Source organism: Anthonomus grandis, chromosome 1 (assembly GCF_022605725.1).
Source record: "Anthonomus grandis grandis chromosome 1, icAntGran1.3, whole genome shotgun sequence".
NCBI classification, from domain to species: domain Eukaryota; kingdom Metazoa; phylum Arthropoda; class Insecta; order Coleoptera; family Curculionidae; genus Anthonomus; species Anthonomus grandis.
Genome location: NC_065546.1, coordinates 35610341 through 35623721, shown reverse-complemented (window position 1 = coordinate 35623721; position 13381 = coordinate 35610341). Strand labels below are relative to the sequence as shown.

General features: G+C 32.3%; 2 protein-coding genes across 3 annotated transcripts in view; one reads left to right on the top strand and one right to left on the bottom strand.

Annotated features, from left to right (window-relative positions):
• LOC126735020 (TATA element modulatory factor) overlaps window positions 1-10672 on the bottom strand; it is a 52863-nt gene extending 42191 nt beyond the window's left edge. Inside the window, exons 1-7 of one of the 2 annotated variants that reach the window (XM_050438894.1) lie at window positions 10233-10672; window positions 9804-10028; window positions 9523-9747; window positions 2751-2916; window positions 2502-2690; window positions 2329-2449; window positions 2149-2275 (exon numbers count right to left, since the gene is read on the bottom strand). In XM_050438894.1, the coding sequence (XP_050294851.1) occupies window positions 2149-2275; window positions 2329-2449; window positions 2502-2690; window positions 2751-2916; window positions 9523-9747; window positions 9804-10028; window positions 10233-10500 (1321 nt within the window). In that variant the 5' untranslated portion in view covers window positions 10501-10672. The remainder of the gene's footprint in view (window positions 1-2148; window positions 2276-2328; window positions 2450-2501; window positions 2691-2750; window positions 2917-9522; window positions 9748-9803; window positions 10029-10232) is intronic. The other variant, XM_050438899.1, reaches the window with a different exon arrangement.
• Window positions 10673-10828: 156 nt separating this feature from the next.
• Window positions 10829-13179, top strand: LOC126735034 (uncharacterized). Its single transcript, XM_050438911.1, has 2 exons — window positions 10829-11219; window positions 12250-13179. The coding sequence occupies exons 1-2, from the start codon at window positions 10964-10966 to the stop codon at window positions 12813-12815; spliced, it is 822 nt and encodes a 273-aa protein (XP_050294868.1). The 5' UTR covers window positions 10829-10963; the 3' UTR covers window positions 12816-13179.
• The last annotated feature ends 202 nt before the right edge of the window (window positions 13180-13381 follow it).

Sequence of the window (13381 nt, the reverse complement as noted above, 5' to 3'; positions counted from 1 at the left end):
GTATTTATTGTGATCTCCGAAAAAAAATTTATTAGTTTTTATTTACTTTAGGAATTTATTTGTAGTAATTAAACATTACTCTCTAATAACATTCATGGGTGAGTAACTTTGAAACAAATAAATGTGTATTTTATGCCCCTGAAATTTAAACATAACGATACGGGACACCTTGTATAAGTCAAACAGATCGTTATTTAGAAACTAGCATAACGGGACCGAAAAGAAGCGTTAAACCTGAAATACTATTAAGGTCAAAAAACAAAACAAAACAGTTCTGGCAGAACATGCTGACTCAGAACTACACTAATTTAATTTTGAACAGGTTAAGATCATATAAATATATATAATATTTAAAATAACTATAACAAAATCAAAAATTCATAATCAAAAAACATAAAGGTAATTTAAACAAAAAACAAGATACTGACAATTTAAGCACATCTTACCCAAATCTCATCAGTCGAATATCTAATAAAACCCAAAAATTGAATTAAAACACTCATCAAATATCCCCTGTATAATCATTTACCAACATTTAATAGCATACACAGATACGAGTTACTTATCTGAAAATATTTATAACGATAATTTATAAAAAAATAAAAAAACTTATTATATTTTTTTACATCATTTAAACAATTTAACAATTCAAACCCACAGTTTAAAATATCATTCATGTAATTTTGTTGCATACGCACCAGTACTTAATATTAATAATTTAATATTATTAATAATTTAATAGTCTAGTCTAGTTTAATTTATTTTAAGGATATTAATTTTATTTAATATTGTTTTTCAACATTGCATACCATGAATGTTTTAAATTTTGTTTTATAATTGTTTTTTTTTATAGTGGAAAAGAGCGGATTTTAATAGACCCTATGATATTAAATAGAACAAAATTACAATAAGCAAAGAAAAATGTGTTTAACATAGCCACAAATTACTAACAATACTGAGATTGAAGAAAGAATAATTTGACAAGATTTGTTTTAGTTTTGCTCATAAGTACTAAATTTAGAGTCAACAGATTTATTTGTTCTAGTAGGCCAATAGCCCTGTGAACCAGTCGTAGAGTTAGTTCATTCATTACGTAGTTAGTGTAGCGATATGGTATTACAAAAGATTCACACTTGGAAGGTTATTTATTAAGTAAATGACTTAATGATTATATATATGAATATATATTTATTTTTAATACTACTTACTACTTTATTACTACGTTGGTACTATATTGTACTATATTTAAGGCTAGAATTAAAAGATTTAGGATACCGGACAGATTTTTGAGAATATTCTCTTAATGGCCAAAAATTGGTTTGTGAAAATCTAGATTTATTCATAAATTGTGATCATATTAATAAATTGTGCTGTAGGTTATGTAAAAATATATATGCCATAAATAAAAATAGTTAATAAAACTAAATAAAATTAACTGAACGAAAGACGTACTATAGTTTGTTTTAATCAACAGTGTCATATGGTTTGTTAGTATGGTGTAGAGAAGACAATTGTTGAAAATTGAAACAAAATTGAAACAAAAAATTAAAATTCACGAATCTGCAATACGATCAATTGTTAATGTTAAACCCGATATCTCTTGTAGAGGTTAACTTAAAAAAAAACTTAAGACATTGTTCTTTCTAAATATCTACCTTAAATGGATACATGTTAATAAACATATAAATCGATTTATTATTATCTATATATTATTATATATCTTTTATATATTATATTCTTATATAGATATAAATTTTTATAATAATTTGATAGTATTTTTCCATGAGATACAAGAAACTTCGTTTTAAAAAAATCGAAACAAGGATATCCTCTAGTCCTCGACGGCCTCTTGTCTGAGTATACTTTATACTATTTTGAGGAGTATTACACTCTAATAAGAACTGAAGTTCTTTAACAGCTTTGGTTTTGGGATTTTAACTTTCTTGCATTTCTATTATCTTTATTTTTGTATTTTTAGTGTATTTTAAAATGTATATAGGTGTAATGTTTTTACTATTTTACTCATAAAAATGTCATTTCATTTTATAGGCGTACTATTTTAAATTTAGTTGACTATATTCGGAAGTAATTATTGTCCTAGATTTTCCTATAACACTTAGTATTTTGAAAGACCAATAAGAACCTTACCTGAACTCTTTGAAGCGTCATCCTCCTGTGGTATATCAATAATATTAGTAGTTTCCAACATTTTTTGTAAATCCTGTTTACTAGACTGTGGTTGGGTGTCTATTAAGCCCGGACTAGCATGACTAACCTAAAAATAATTACAACTGATTATGACATTTTCAACAGATTTAAAGTATGTACCTGCTGTAAAGGCAAATGCATAGAGCGAACAGGAGCCCTTGTAATGGCTTCAGTAACTCCAAAAGATTTGTCAGGACTTATTGAGCCAGTTTCACTTGTAATTGTGTCACTAAATTCAGGCCTAAAAAAGCCCAGTTATAACAAATATAAACCATAAAAAATGTATTTCTTACCTATTATAAGTATCCTTTAACATCTTCTGAGGCTTAACATTATGTATATTAAAAGCACTATCTAATACTGTAGCAGAAGTACTTTCTGACAAAGATGTATATGACATGGTATCTTCTGCCACACTGTTTTCCTCTTGCTCTTCGGGGATAACTTCCACACTCTCCGGGGATAGTTTTTCTATAGAAGTACTAAAAATGGCGTATTTGCATCATGAATATGTATTTTCATTCAGTTAAGGGCACTTTTACCTCAAAACCTCCTCAACACAAGGTGACTCTAGAGGAGAAGCAAACCCATCAGTGTGTTGAGATTCTCTTCTACTATTGGTGCTGTCTGAGCCAATTATTTCTACTGAACTGGGGCTTGTCAGACTGTCTCCAAGAATTTCCACCGATTCTGACATAACTTTGAGCCCTTTACATAATAGAAAAAAAAAGGTTTCTTACAGTGGAAAGTTAGTTGATCATTCGCCAATCAAGAGTAGACAGAATAATTATAGAAAATCAAGGTTGGTTGCCCAATTTGAGAACTATTTAACTAAGATTTTTATATACCAGGTGACAATTTGAAAACGAACAGCATTGCCTGTACCAATTATAGTATGAAAATTTGTTGCGCAGGCACAATTTAATTGTTTTTTTTCAAAATCCGGACTTCACAAATGAGTGAAATGTATTTTATGTACATTTAAATAATGCAACGCCTTGAAAAATTATGATAATAATAATGAAGACTTTCAGGTGAAATACTGCTACACTTCTGTACAATTCTTTGTTGTAATTGTTGAATTGAATCTGGTTGAGTTTTAAATACAATGGATTTCAAGTGACTCCATAAGAAAAAATCCAGCGGTGTCAGATCTTTTGACCTAGGTGGCCATTTTATGGGTCCTCTCCTACCAATCGACTGCTCTGAGTAATGGTGATCCAACCACTCTCTTATTGAGCGTACATAATGCGGAGCGCGTCCTGCAGCAAATGTTCATCTAGAGCAAGATTTTCATTGGCGTCTCTTTGGTTTTCCACCTCATGAACTATAAGAGGTGTCTAACATTTCTGCATAAATGTCACCATTTAGAGTTCCACTGATGAAGAAGGGACTGATGATGCTATTGCCTAATTTAATTTTTGAGGGTATTGCATATATCCCTTTCTATAATAATATTTTTTTATTTCATATTATAAAGTCACATTATACATGGAAACCTAAATAAAATGAAATGACGTCACAAAAAAAAAGGCTTATTTAGAAATACAAACGTCTCCCTGACATAACTATATATAAGTTTACATACCTAAGTAATCGTTCAGACTATACGGTTCTAAAGTAAGTAGTAAGTTTTTCACCTTTTGTTTAAATCTGTTTTGATTTCCTATAGTTTTTATTTCATGCTGAAGTTTATTAAATAACATTATGCACATATAATAGGGACTCTTTTCAAACAATGAAAACCTATGAATAGGGTAGTTAATATTACATGTGCAAGTATTAAACCTATGATGAACAGAAGTAGGAAACTTATCTCTATTTTTAAATAAAAACATCGCTGCTTCAAATATATACAATGCATAGTTAGTATAACTCTTAGATCTAAAAATACCCCTACATGATTCCAAGTATTGCATCCCAAACATTACTCTAATTACCCTTTTTTGAATGACAAATATAATTTGTATCTTATAGAGTTGGCCTCCCAGAAAATAATGCCATACCTAGGTGCAGACTCAAAGTTCGCAAAATACAAGGCTCTTCCAGCCCATTCATTTAGATATTTTAGAACTGTACGGAAACAAAAACAAACTCTATTCAAGTTAATTTGTAAATATTCGATGTGATCTGAGAAGTCTAAGAATTCATCAATATATACACCCAGAAATTAAGTTGATGCCTGCACGTCAACCTCAATATTATTGAAATTTACTTCTTTTGGGGTTACTTCCTTGTTTTGTTTTGTTTTAAAAATTAGAACGTACATTTTTTGTTCATACAATATAAGCTTATTTTTATTAAACCAATCTTTGGTTCTTTTAAACAGTAGATCTCCATTCAGGCATAGCTCAAAGATGTTCGAAGACGCCACTAATAAATTTGTGTTATCTGCAAATATTGTTAGGGTATTGCATACTGTTTGACTATTATCAATAATTTCAAAAGGCAAGTAATTTATAAAGACAATGAACAAGAAAGGTCCCAAAATACTCCCTTGTGGTATACCTATTTCATTAGCCTGAATTTCTGATCTGCTGCTTTCTACCACTAGTTGTTTGTCATCTTGCTCTATTATTGAGATAAGAAGTGAACCATTTTAAGGAATTATTTATCACCCCATATAGCTGTAATTTCTTTATTAATAAATTTCTATCTAAACAATCATATGTCTTAGAAAGGTCTAAAAATATTCCCAATGAAAGCTTTCCCTCCTCCAAATTCCTCAAAGCTGCACAAGTGAACTGAAATAAGGCAGTTTGTGTAGATCTACCCTCAAGATATCCAGGTTGGTTGTCAGATAAAATATTGCACTCTTTTAGAAAACTGAAAAGCTGATTGTAAACTGTCAACTCAGGCAGCTTTGAAAAACTTGAAAGTAGGCTGATCAGTCTATAGTTGTCAAATTCATAAGGATCGCCCTTTTTTTTGTAGATTGGCTTAATGAGTGCACGTTTTAATTGATCTGGGAAAATTCCATGCTTTAACGAATTGTTCAATATTCGTTTGCCATGTTGTTTGTTTTAAATCTTTTAAGAGATTAGGTACAATTTTAAGCAAAAAATTGATGTAATCATTGGCAGCTTGATCAGCTTGCCAAGTGATGATTTGTGACTTGATTTATGACTTTCCCAGAAACTTCTTTGTATATAGTCCACATACATTTATTTTTATTATCTGATGTCTTTATCTTATTTTCATATTTTTTATATTTATGTAAATTTTATCAACACATCATCATACTCTTTTTTTACAATTTTGTATCTATCTGCATACATAGAAAAACGTTATTTTAATATAAAAAGACTATCTAATCTTCTTCTTTATTTTTCTTACATATTAGTTTCTTTGGAAAAATTTGATTAAAAATTGGTACAAATATATTAATAAAAGCCCCCCATTAGCTATTTACATCACAATCTTCCTTACCAAAAACGTCAGCCCAGTTTTCTTCTTTTAGCTGTATTTAGCTGAATAAAAAAAGTTTTGTTTGCTTCAGAAAAAAAATCGTTTGTATTGTTTTGGGTATGTATACTGGTTTTTGGTTAAGAAAATTGTTTTTTGTCCTTTATGATCTAAAATATGAGTTTGTAAAGTTATGCCTAGAACACAGGCAATATTGGTAAATATATTATCGATGCAACTATTTAACCTAATTTTTTCTGTAATTGTTGGATAGAAATTAAGTGAGTTCATGATTGAGAAGAGTTCTTATTTATCTCTATTAGGTTTTAAAAAATTAATATTAAAGTCACCTGCTATAAATGCCTTCTTTTGACTGGCTGTCAAACACAAAAGTAACTCTTCTATTTTTTTTTCAATATTTTTACATCTCATTTTGGAAGTCTATGTACTGAACACACATAAAATTATTCACCTGCCAGAATACACTAGACGCAAGTACATTCAAACTGCTCTTCCATTACCAACCTGTTTATAGTTTTTAGAACCTTGAAAGTACATGTTTTTCCACATACACTGCTACTCCACCATATCCCTTCTCACAGCAAAAGGAATAAACTAAATGAAAGTTTCTAATCTGGAAAATTTGAAGCTGATCCCTTCTCTTCCAATGTTCTGTTATACAGATGAATTTGCAATCGGGGATTTTCCTCAATTAGGTGGTTTAATCTATCCAGAGAATTTCCAATTGATTGAACATTTTGGTGTATAATAGCTGATCCTTTAATATTTATTGTTTTACCTGGGATAGTTGTAGTTGAGCCTATTTTTGGTCAAAAAAATGTTGATTGGCACTTGAATAGTTACTTGTTGTCACATTTTGTTTAATTTTTGCAAAAAAGCTAGACAATTTGAGTCTCTTGCCGAGTGGATTCCGTCACGTAAGTTCAACCTTTTACAGGGCAGTTTAATGTAGTATTTTCTGGGCATTGGGGACTTTCATGTTTTTCTCCACATTTTGAGCAGCATGGCTCACCTCTGCAATACTTAGCAACATGACTAAAGTAACAACACTTAAAGCACATTGATGTATTCTTGTACATAAGCTTTAGTTAAACCAAAACTTAGGTTATAATTTTTTATAAACCATTTAAAGATAATGGCTTTAGTTTGTAGCACCCAATTTCATTTATTCTTATTTCTGCATTCTTTCTTAGTGATGACATTTATTTTGTTGTTCACATCGTTTCCAAATATAACTTTTATGTCGGGATTTTCGCCTATTAGTTCTGCAACAAAATATTCTGAGTCATATCCTTCTTCAATGCCAGTTATCAAAAACATATATCTCTGTTTATATCATCTATCAACATATATCTGTGTTTTCTAATTTTTTGGTTTGCGTCTTGGAGTTCTTGAGTGCATCTTGTAGCGCATTTTGTTGAGTACATCTTGGCATTCAATAATTATTCCTCAAATGCCTTACATTTTAAAGGGTTTCAAAAAGGTTCTTTTTTACTTCCTGCATTACTTCTCTGGAGTTATCTGACTCTTTGGATTTCCTCGGCGTCTCATATTTATTTATTTTAGAAGGAGTTACCCATTTTTTCTAAAATTTTTTCCCTCTTGCTCGATTGACTGATCTGTTTTCAATATTGTACTGTATGTTTTTGTTGACTCTGGCTTAATATTTGTGGGCTTAGGAGTTGGTATATGTTCCTCACATAATCCTTTTCTGATTATCATTTATATTGCCTATTTGTTGCAGCATCATTTGTTTGTCTTTCTCCAACGATCCTACTTTATAGGCTGAAGTGGTAACTAGACATCGTCTTCGGAAAACGGTCCCTATTGTCTCACTAAACAATTTTATCTTCAGCTATGTTGATTTTGTCTTCGGTATCTAAATTGTGTCCTTGAGGAGCAATGAGTGATGCGCGTGAACTGTCAAACTCGCTGGAGGGATTTTCATTAGCTTTGTATAGTTTGCTCCTTGCTTGAGCATCTTGGGGACTAGTTTTCGAGTATGACCTTTTTGGTGTGACTGGTTCTATCCTATCTTCAACTAATTGTAATTTTGGAAGAGTTCTAACGATTGAATTCCGAGGCTTAAAAATGTTTTCTGAATTACAGAGATCGGGTTGATGCATATTAACGTTATTATTTTGGTTGAGCTCTACTTGATGATTAAAATCATTATTTGTAAATATTTCGGAATTGGTATTTTTATTTCCGTCGACCTCTACATTGTTACCTTGAACAGTGGATTCCATCTCTGCTGTGGTATTCACAGGATGATTGTATTTATTTCAGATTTTGAAATGTTTATAGATCCTTATGAATTTGCCCTATTATGTCGTAGATTTATCGTCCTTTTTTTTTAACACCGTCTTTTTCGCCGCCACTTGTCTTATCCATGTTGCACTTTTTCTCACATTTATTTTACTAAAAAAAAATCACATTTTTTACAGTTTTAATATGGAGAACTAGCTACTCATATGCACACCTTAGGACTACGACTAATGTAAGGATTGAAGTCGCTCCAATAATGACGGGTTTGTTTGTTGAATTTGTGCCATTTAAGTAAAATGTGCATTCATCACTGAAACATATATTTTTTATTAAGTGGGCTGAGTAATAATCTTGTCTGTCATAATTTCACAAAACTCAATACGTCGGTCTGGGTCATCATGCCCTAAGTCTTGAGTAATTATTCCAGTTTGATCTGTAACTTTGCGAAGGGACGTATGAGAGTCAAAGTAACTCCACCAAGAACCTCAATCTGAGCGGCCTCATTGAGCAGTCTTGGCTCAATCTTTTTCTTATTGCCAACAGAACCTGTTTCTTCAAATTTAGCTACTAACTCACACATGTACTTGTGTCCAGCATTTCTTTCAAGATGTCTTTTGTTGAATACGACCGCCATTTTTAAAAAGCAATGATTTTAAGCTCCATAAACAAAAATCATTTCTATGCATTCAGCAAAAGTGTATATAAGCATTTAAGGAAACAACACTAATAATTGAAAACTATTGAAATTTTTTATAAAATTAATTTTTACTGATTCTAGAAGAACATGAAATAAAAAATGAATGCTAGGAGTCGGCAAATAAACAAAAGTACAACAAGTACTTACTCATGATGTAATAGCAGGCATAAGCAAAATGAGAATCTTGTTTTATCGAAAACAGCAAAAAAATTGATTTATGTTTTGTAGTGCTGATACCAAAGGTGAAATATAAATAAATAATATAATTTGGAATAAGTGTATAGTATGGGTAGGTACAAACATTTTTAAATGAAGTGCTGTGAGGTGATGAATGCAATCCATTTTAATAATAGATATTATATTACATTTTACTAATTTGTGATTTTGAAAAAAAAAATGCAGTTTATGTAAATTTTTATAAGGAACACAACAAAATACCATATAAAATTTTAGGGGTAGTGTGGAGGTCAGGGGGTTCAAAGTAACACAACAACAAATGCCTTAAAAATTATCCCCTTTAATATATAAATTGTTTTCCCTAATTTTCATACTATCATTGGTAGAGGCAATATTAAATGCTGTTCATTTTCAATTTGTCACCCTGTATGTGTGTATCCTTCTTTTTAATTTCAAATTTTCGTAGGTTAATTCTCTTTTTATTTCCAACAAAAAACCATTTAACAATTTCCTTGATAAAATTAATACTTTAAAAACTAATTAAAATTCAAATTTAAAAGTGTTTATACTTAGAGACAGTAGTTTGTGGTCTACAAAACCATCTTTGATTTATTCCAGTAAAAAATCCTAAGAATGGTTTACTGATATATGTAGATGCATTTATACATTTGTTTTGGCATTGGTAGTGATCATATTTAACATAATAAAACATATTTAAATTTACATTTTGATAGTTTGTTTCTTACCTTGAGCAGAGCTAGAAGTGCTAGGACTTAATCCAAAATCACTCTCAGGTGTTGTGGTGCACTCAGTACTCCCAGTAAGTATGTCAATACTTTCTGAATTATTTTTACTGCCTTCTGAACTGACTACTGATAACCTGTTGGTGACTGGCTGTTTATCAGCAATTTTCCTTATGGTTACTTCAGATTGTGGAGTTGGACATAAGGTTTCTACTAAGCAAGATTTATCTGTAAGTCAACATTTCCTTGAGTGCTGCTTAGAAAACTGGATCATTTTTAGTTACCTTTTAGATCAACTTCCACTAAAGAGTCTACAAGCACTTCAGTTACCACTGATTTCTCTTCAATTTTCTCACCTTCATCTTCCAAATGTTCCTCTTCACTATGGTCAACCACTAACTTACTTTTGCTGAAATTCCTCTCACTATTCAAATCTATTGAGTCATCCAAACTCTCTATGGAGTGTGAGTGTGTATTCTTGGGAGTAGCATTGTCATTGAAAAATGAACCTGAAAATGGTGCTTTAATTCAAATTCAAAAGAAATTTATTTATCATTAAAATAACAAACATAATTATCAATTTACAATAAATAAGCCATTATGATAAACAGGACCTTGCCTGGATTATAAAACTGTTAGCACAGGTGCAAACCTGTGTGGCAAGGCCTATTAATTCCAGTTTCCAGTTAATAGATCTATAATAAGAAAATTACCTGTGAAACTACCCCAAATACTTGCTCCAGTCTTTCCCTGTTTGCTGTCTTCATTAAATACATCCTTCTTGGGATCAGAAATATGACCTGACTGTGTGATGCCCCATGTACCAAAAAAATCATCCGGATTGGTATCTATTGGGGTATTAGTTGGGGCTATATTCTCACTATCTTCTTTAATATCCAGGGCTTTATCAATCGTTTTCTGAGCTTCCTTTAGGGCGGATTTGGCTATGTTAGCCAGGGCTCCTGCATCGAACCAGCTCATGTTCTTCGCATAATTTTGTTGCACTGATGGATTATTTATTTCGTTTGAAATGCACTTTATGGGAATATGACTGTTGAAAAGAAATTCTTCTTCAAAGTTTTATATTAGGAAAAGTGGTATTAGAGGGTTTTGTTTTCGTTGCGTCATTTTTGACAACGTTTTGACATTTGGCTTATTGATAATCAGCTGATCCATTCCTTGCTTAGAGGGTGGCCTAAAAGCCATTAGGGTTTAGACAGAACAAAACCGATTTTAGGCGGATAACCACAATTTATTGGTAATTACCGCGGTTATCCTAGGGTTTTAAGGTACGCGCACATATAACGGCATCGGACGCACGGCACGGAACGGAAAAATATACTCCCAATGAGATTAAATAGAGCAGCGCACATATGTGCGGACGGTAGGCACGGAATTTTAAAAATCCCGCGAGAATTTTCCAAGTTGAATTAAAATCCGGCCGATGCGTTCCGTGCGTGCCGATACCGACGTATGTGCGATGCAGATCCGAGATTACCGCGGCATCGTCGTTATTAGGCAAGTCTTTGCTCGCAAATCATTAGTTAGCACTGTCTATAATAATAGTGAGCTTTTACGAAAATTTAATTCTGCATGTTCAAGTTATAAAGAACTCTACGATTTAAGTGATAGGTATTATAGTAACCATCACAGAAAGGACGAAATTTGGAGAGAAATAGCAAAGAAAGTTGGAGAAATAAGTAAGTATATTAAAAATTATTTTATTTAGTTAAGAAAGCGAATAAAAAAGATATTCTATGACCATTTTTAAATAATATTGCGTCTTCCACGTCGTACTTCTTGTAACTGCCAATCGACTGCGCCTTCTGGGAAAGTGAAATAATTTTTGAATTGTTCTCTGACTTGCAAAGCTTCTTGGGCATTATTGCCCCCAATACCAGGTAGTGGACGAAATACTTCCGATGCAACACAATCTTTCTTTTGGTCATCTTCACTCCAATAGCAAGTGTCTTCCCTTAAATAATTATGAAGTATACACGTTGTTTTGATAACAACATTCACATGCTCTGGGGACATACTTATCGTTCTCTCATATATTCTAAATTTTTTAACTAATAACCCAAATGCATTTTCACTTACTCGACGAGCTCTACTAAGTCTATAGTTAAAAATCCAATTTTCTTCATTATTGGCCGTTTGATGTCCTGGGTATGGTCTCATAAGGTTTACTGACAAAGAAAATGCTTCATCACCTACTATTACGTGAGGCAAAAGTATATTGGTTTCTGGTAGAGCTTTATCGAGAGGTATTTGTAATTGGTTGCTTCGTAGTAACTTTCCGAGTGCCGATGAAGAAAATATGGCACCATCTGAATTTTTTCCATAAGAGCCGACATCAATAACAATAAATTTGTAGTCAGCTGATACTAGGGCTAACAGCACAACGCTAAACGATTTTTTGTACGAAAAGTATAGCGAACCGGTATTCGGTGGAGCTTGAATGACTACGTGTTTTCCGTCAATCACTCCAATTAGATTTGGAAAATTCCAACGTTGCCAAAATTTTTTTTCAGTTTCCTTCCACATTTGTTCTGATTGTTGCGGCATTTAGCACTAGGCTGCAATTGATCCCATATAGCTTCACATGTTTTATAAACAATTTTTCGGACAGTGCTTTCTCCCATGCGAAACGTATAAGCCATCGATTTAAAAGAATTGCCAGTCGCTAAGAACCTGAAAAAAAATGTATTAAAAGCATTTTTCTTTTAGGTGACGTCTGTAAAGAAACATGGAGAAAACTACGGGATAATTATAGGAAGGCGAAACAGTTGAGGAACACTAAAAGTGGTCAAAGTGCAAAAAAGATTAAACCAAAAAAAATCGAAAAAGAATTGGCATTTTTAAACCCCCATTTGCAACAACCACAAGAATTGCAAACAAGTAATTTGTTGGTATCTAGTTCAGGTGACGACTCTGATGCTGATGGTTCTAGCCAGCAATTGACGGAAGGTTTTTCTGAACCCCCAACCCCGGATTCAGCGAAAAGCATTGCAAGTACCTCCACGTGTCATCTAAGCAGGTCGAAACGAAAACGGGAACATGTACAGCATTCTCCAATGCAGGAATACCTGCAATTCAAGCGTGAGCAGCAGGTATCGTCGCAGACAAACGCACATCCCCTGGATGTATTTTTTTCTTCAATGGCGGCGACAGTAAAAACGTTTCCAGCACCAACACAACTAAACATTAAACGACAGGTCTTTCAACTTGTAACAGACGCTGAAGCAACATTAACACCACCAGAAAATGCCATCCCATTATGCCGTCCAGACTAAAACTTCCGCATTATCACTTCATCCAAATAATGTCATCTTTACCCCTCCAGAACCTTCCGAATATGCTGGCCAAATTACAAATGAAAATCAATTGTTAAATCTTGATGATTACCGAACATCGACACAGAGCTACTACCACACTACCTCACAGAATTTTTCAAAATAAATTTTGGAGACAATTTAGTTTTTAGTTTTGTGTGTTTCTGTTTCGTAGTTATATAAAAAATGCTAATATTTTTCTAGTTACATACTTTTGTTACATGTTAAGAGAAATAATTTTAAGTTTTGTGAGTTCCTGTATGTTCTGTCCATTACTTTTCAAATAAAAATATATTCATATACAAGGCATTTCTGCTGAAAGCGGATAAAATGCTAGTTGGAAATATGATCGAGTCTTTTTTAAAGTAATAACAGTAAATACTGACCTTAAGCATATCATCAGCCTTTCTTCTGCTCCAACAGATTTGCGAGATAGACACTTTTCTTCAGTTATGGATTCTCTTATGGATTCTAATAAGAAATGGAATTTAATACGTGTCATTCAAAAGTAATTAAAGAATTTTTTC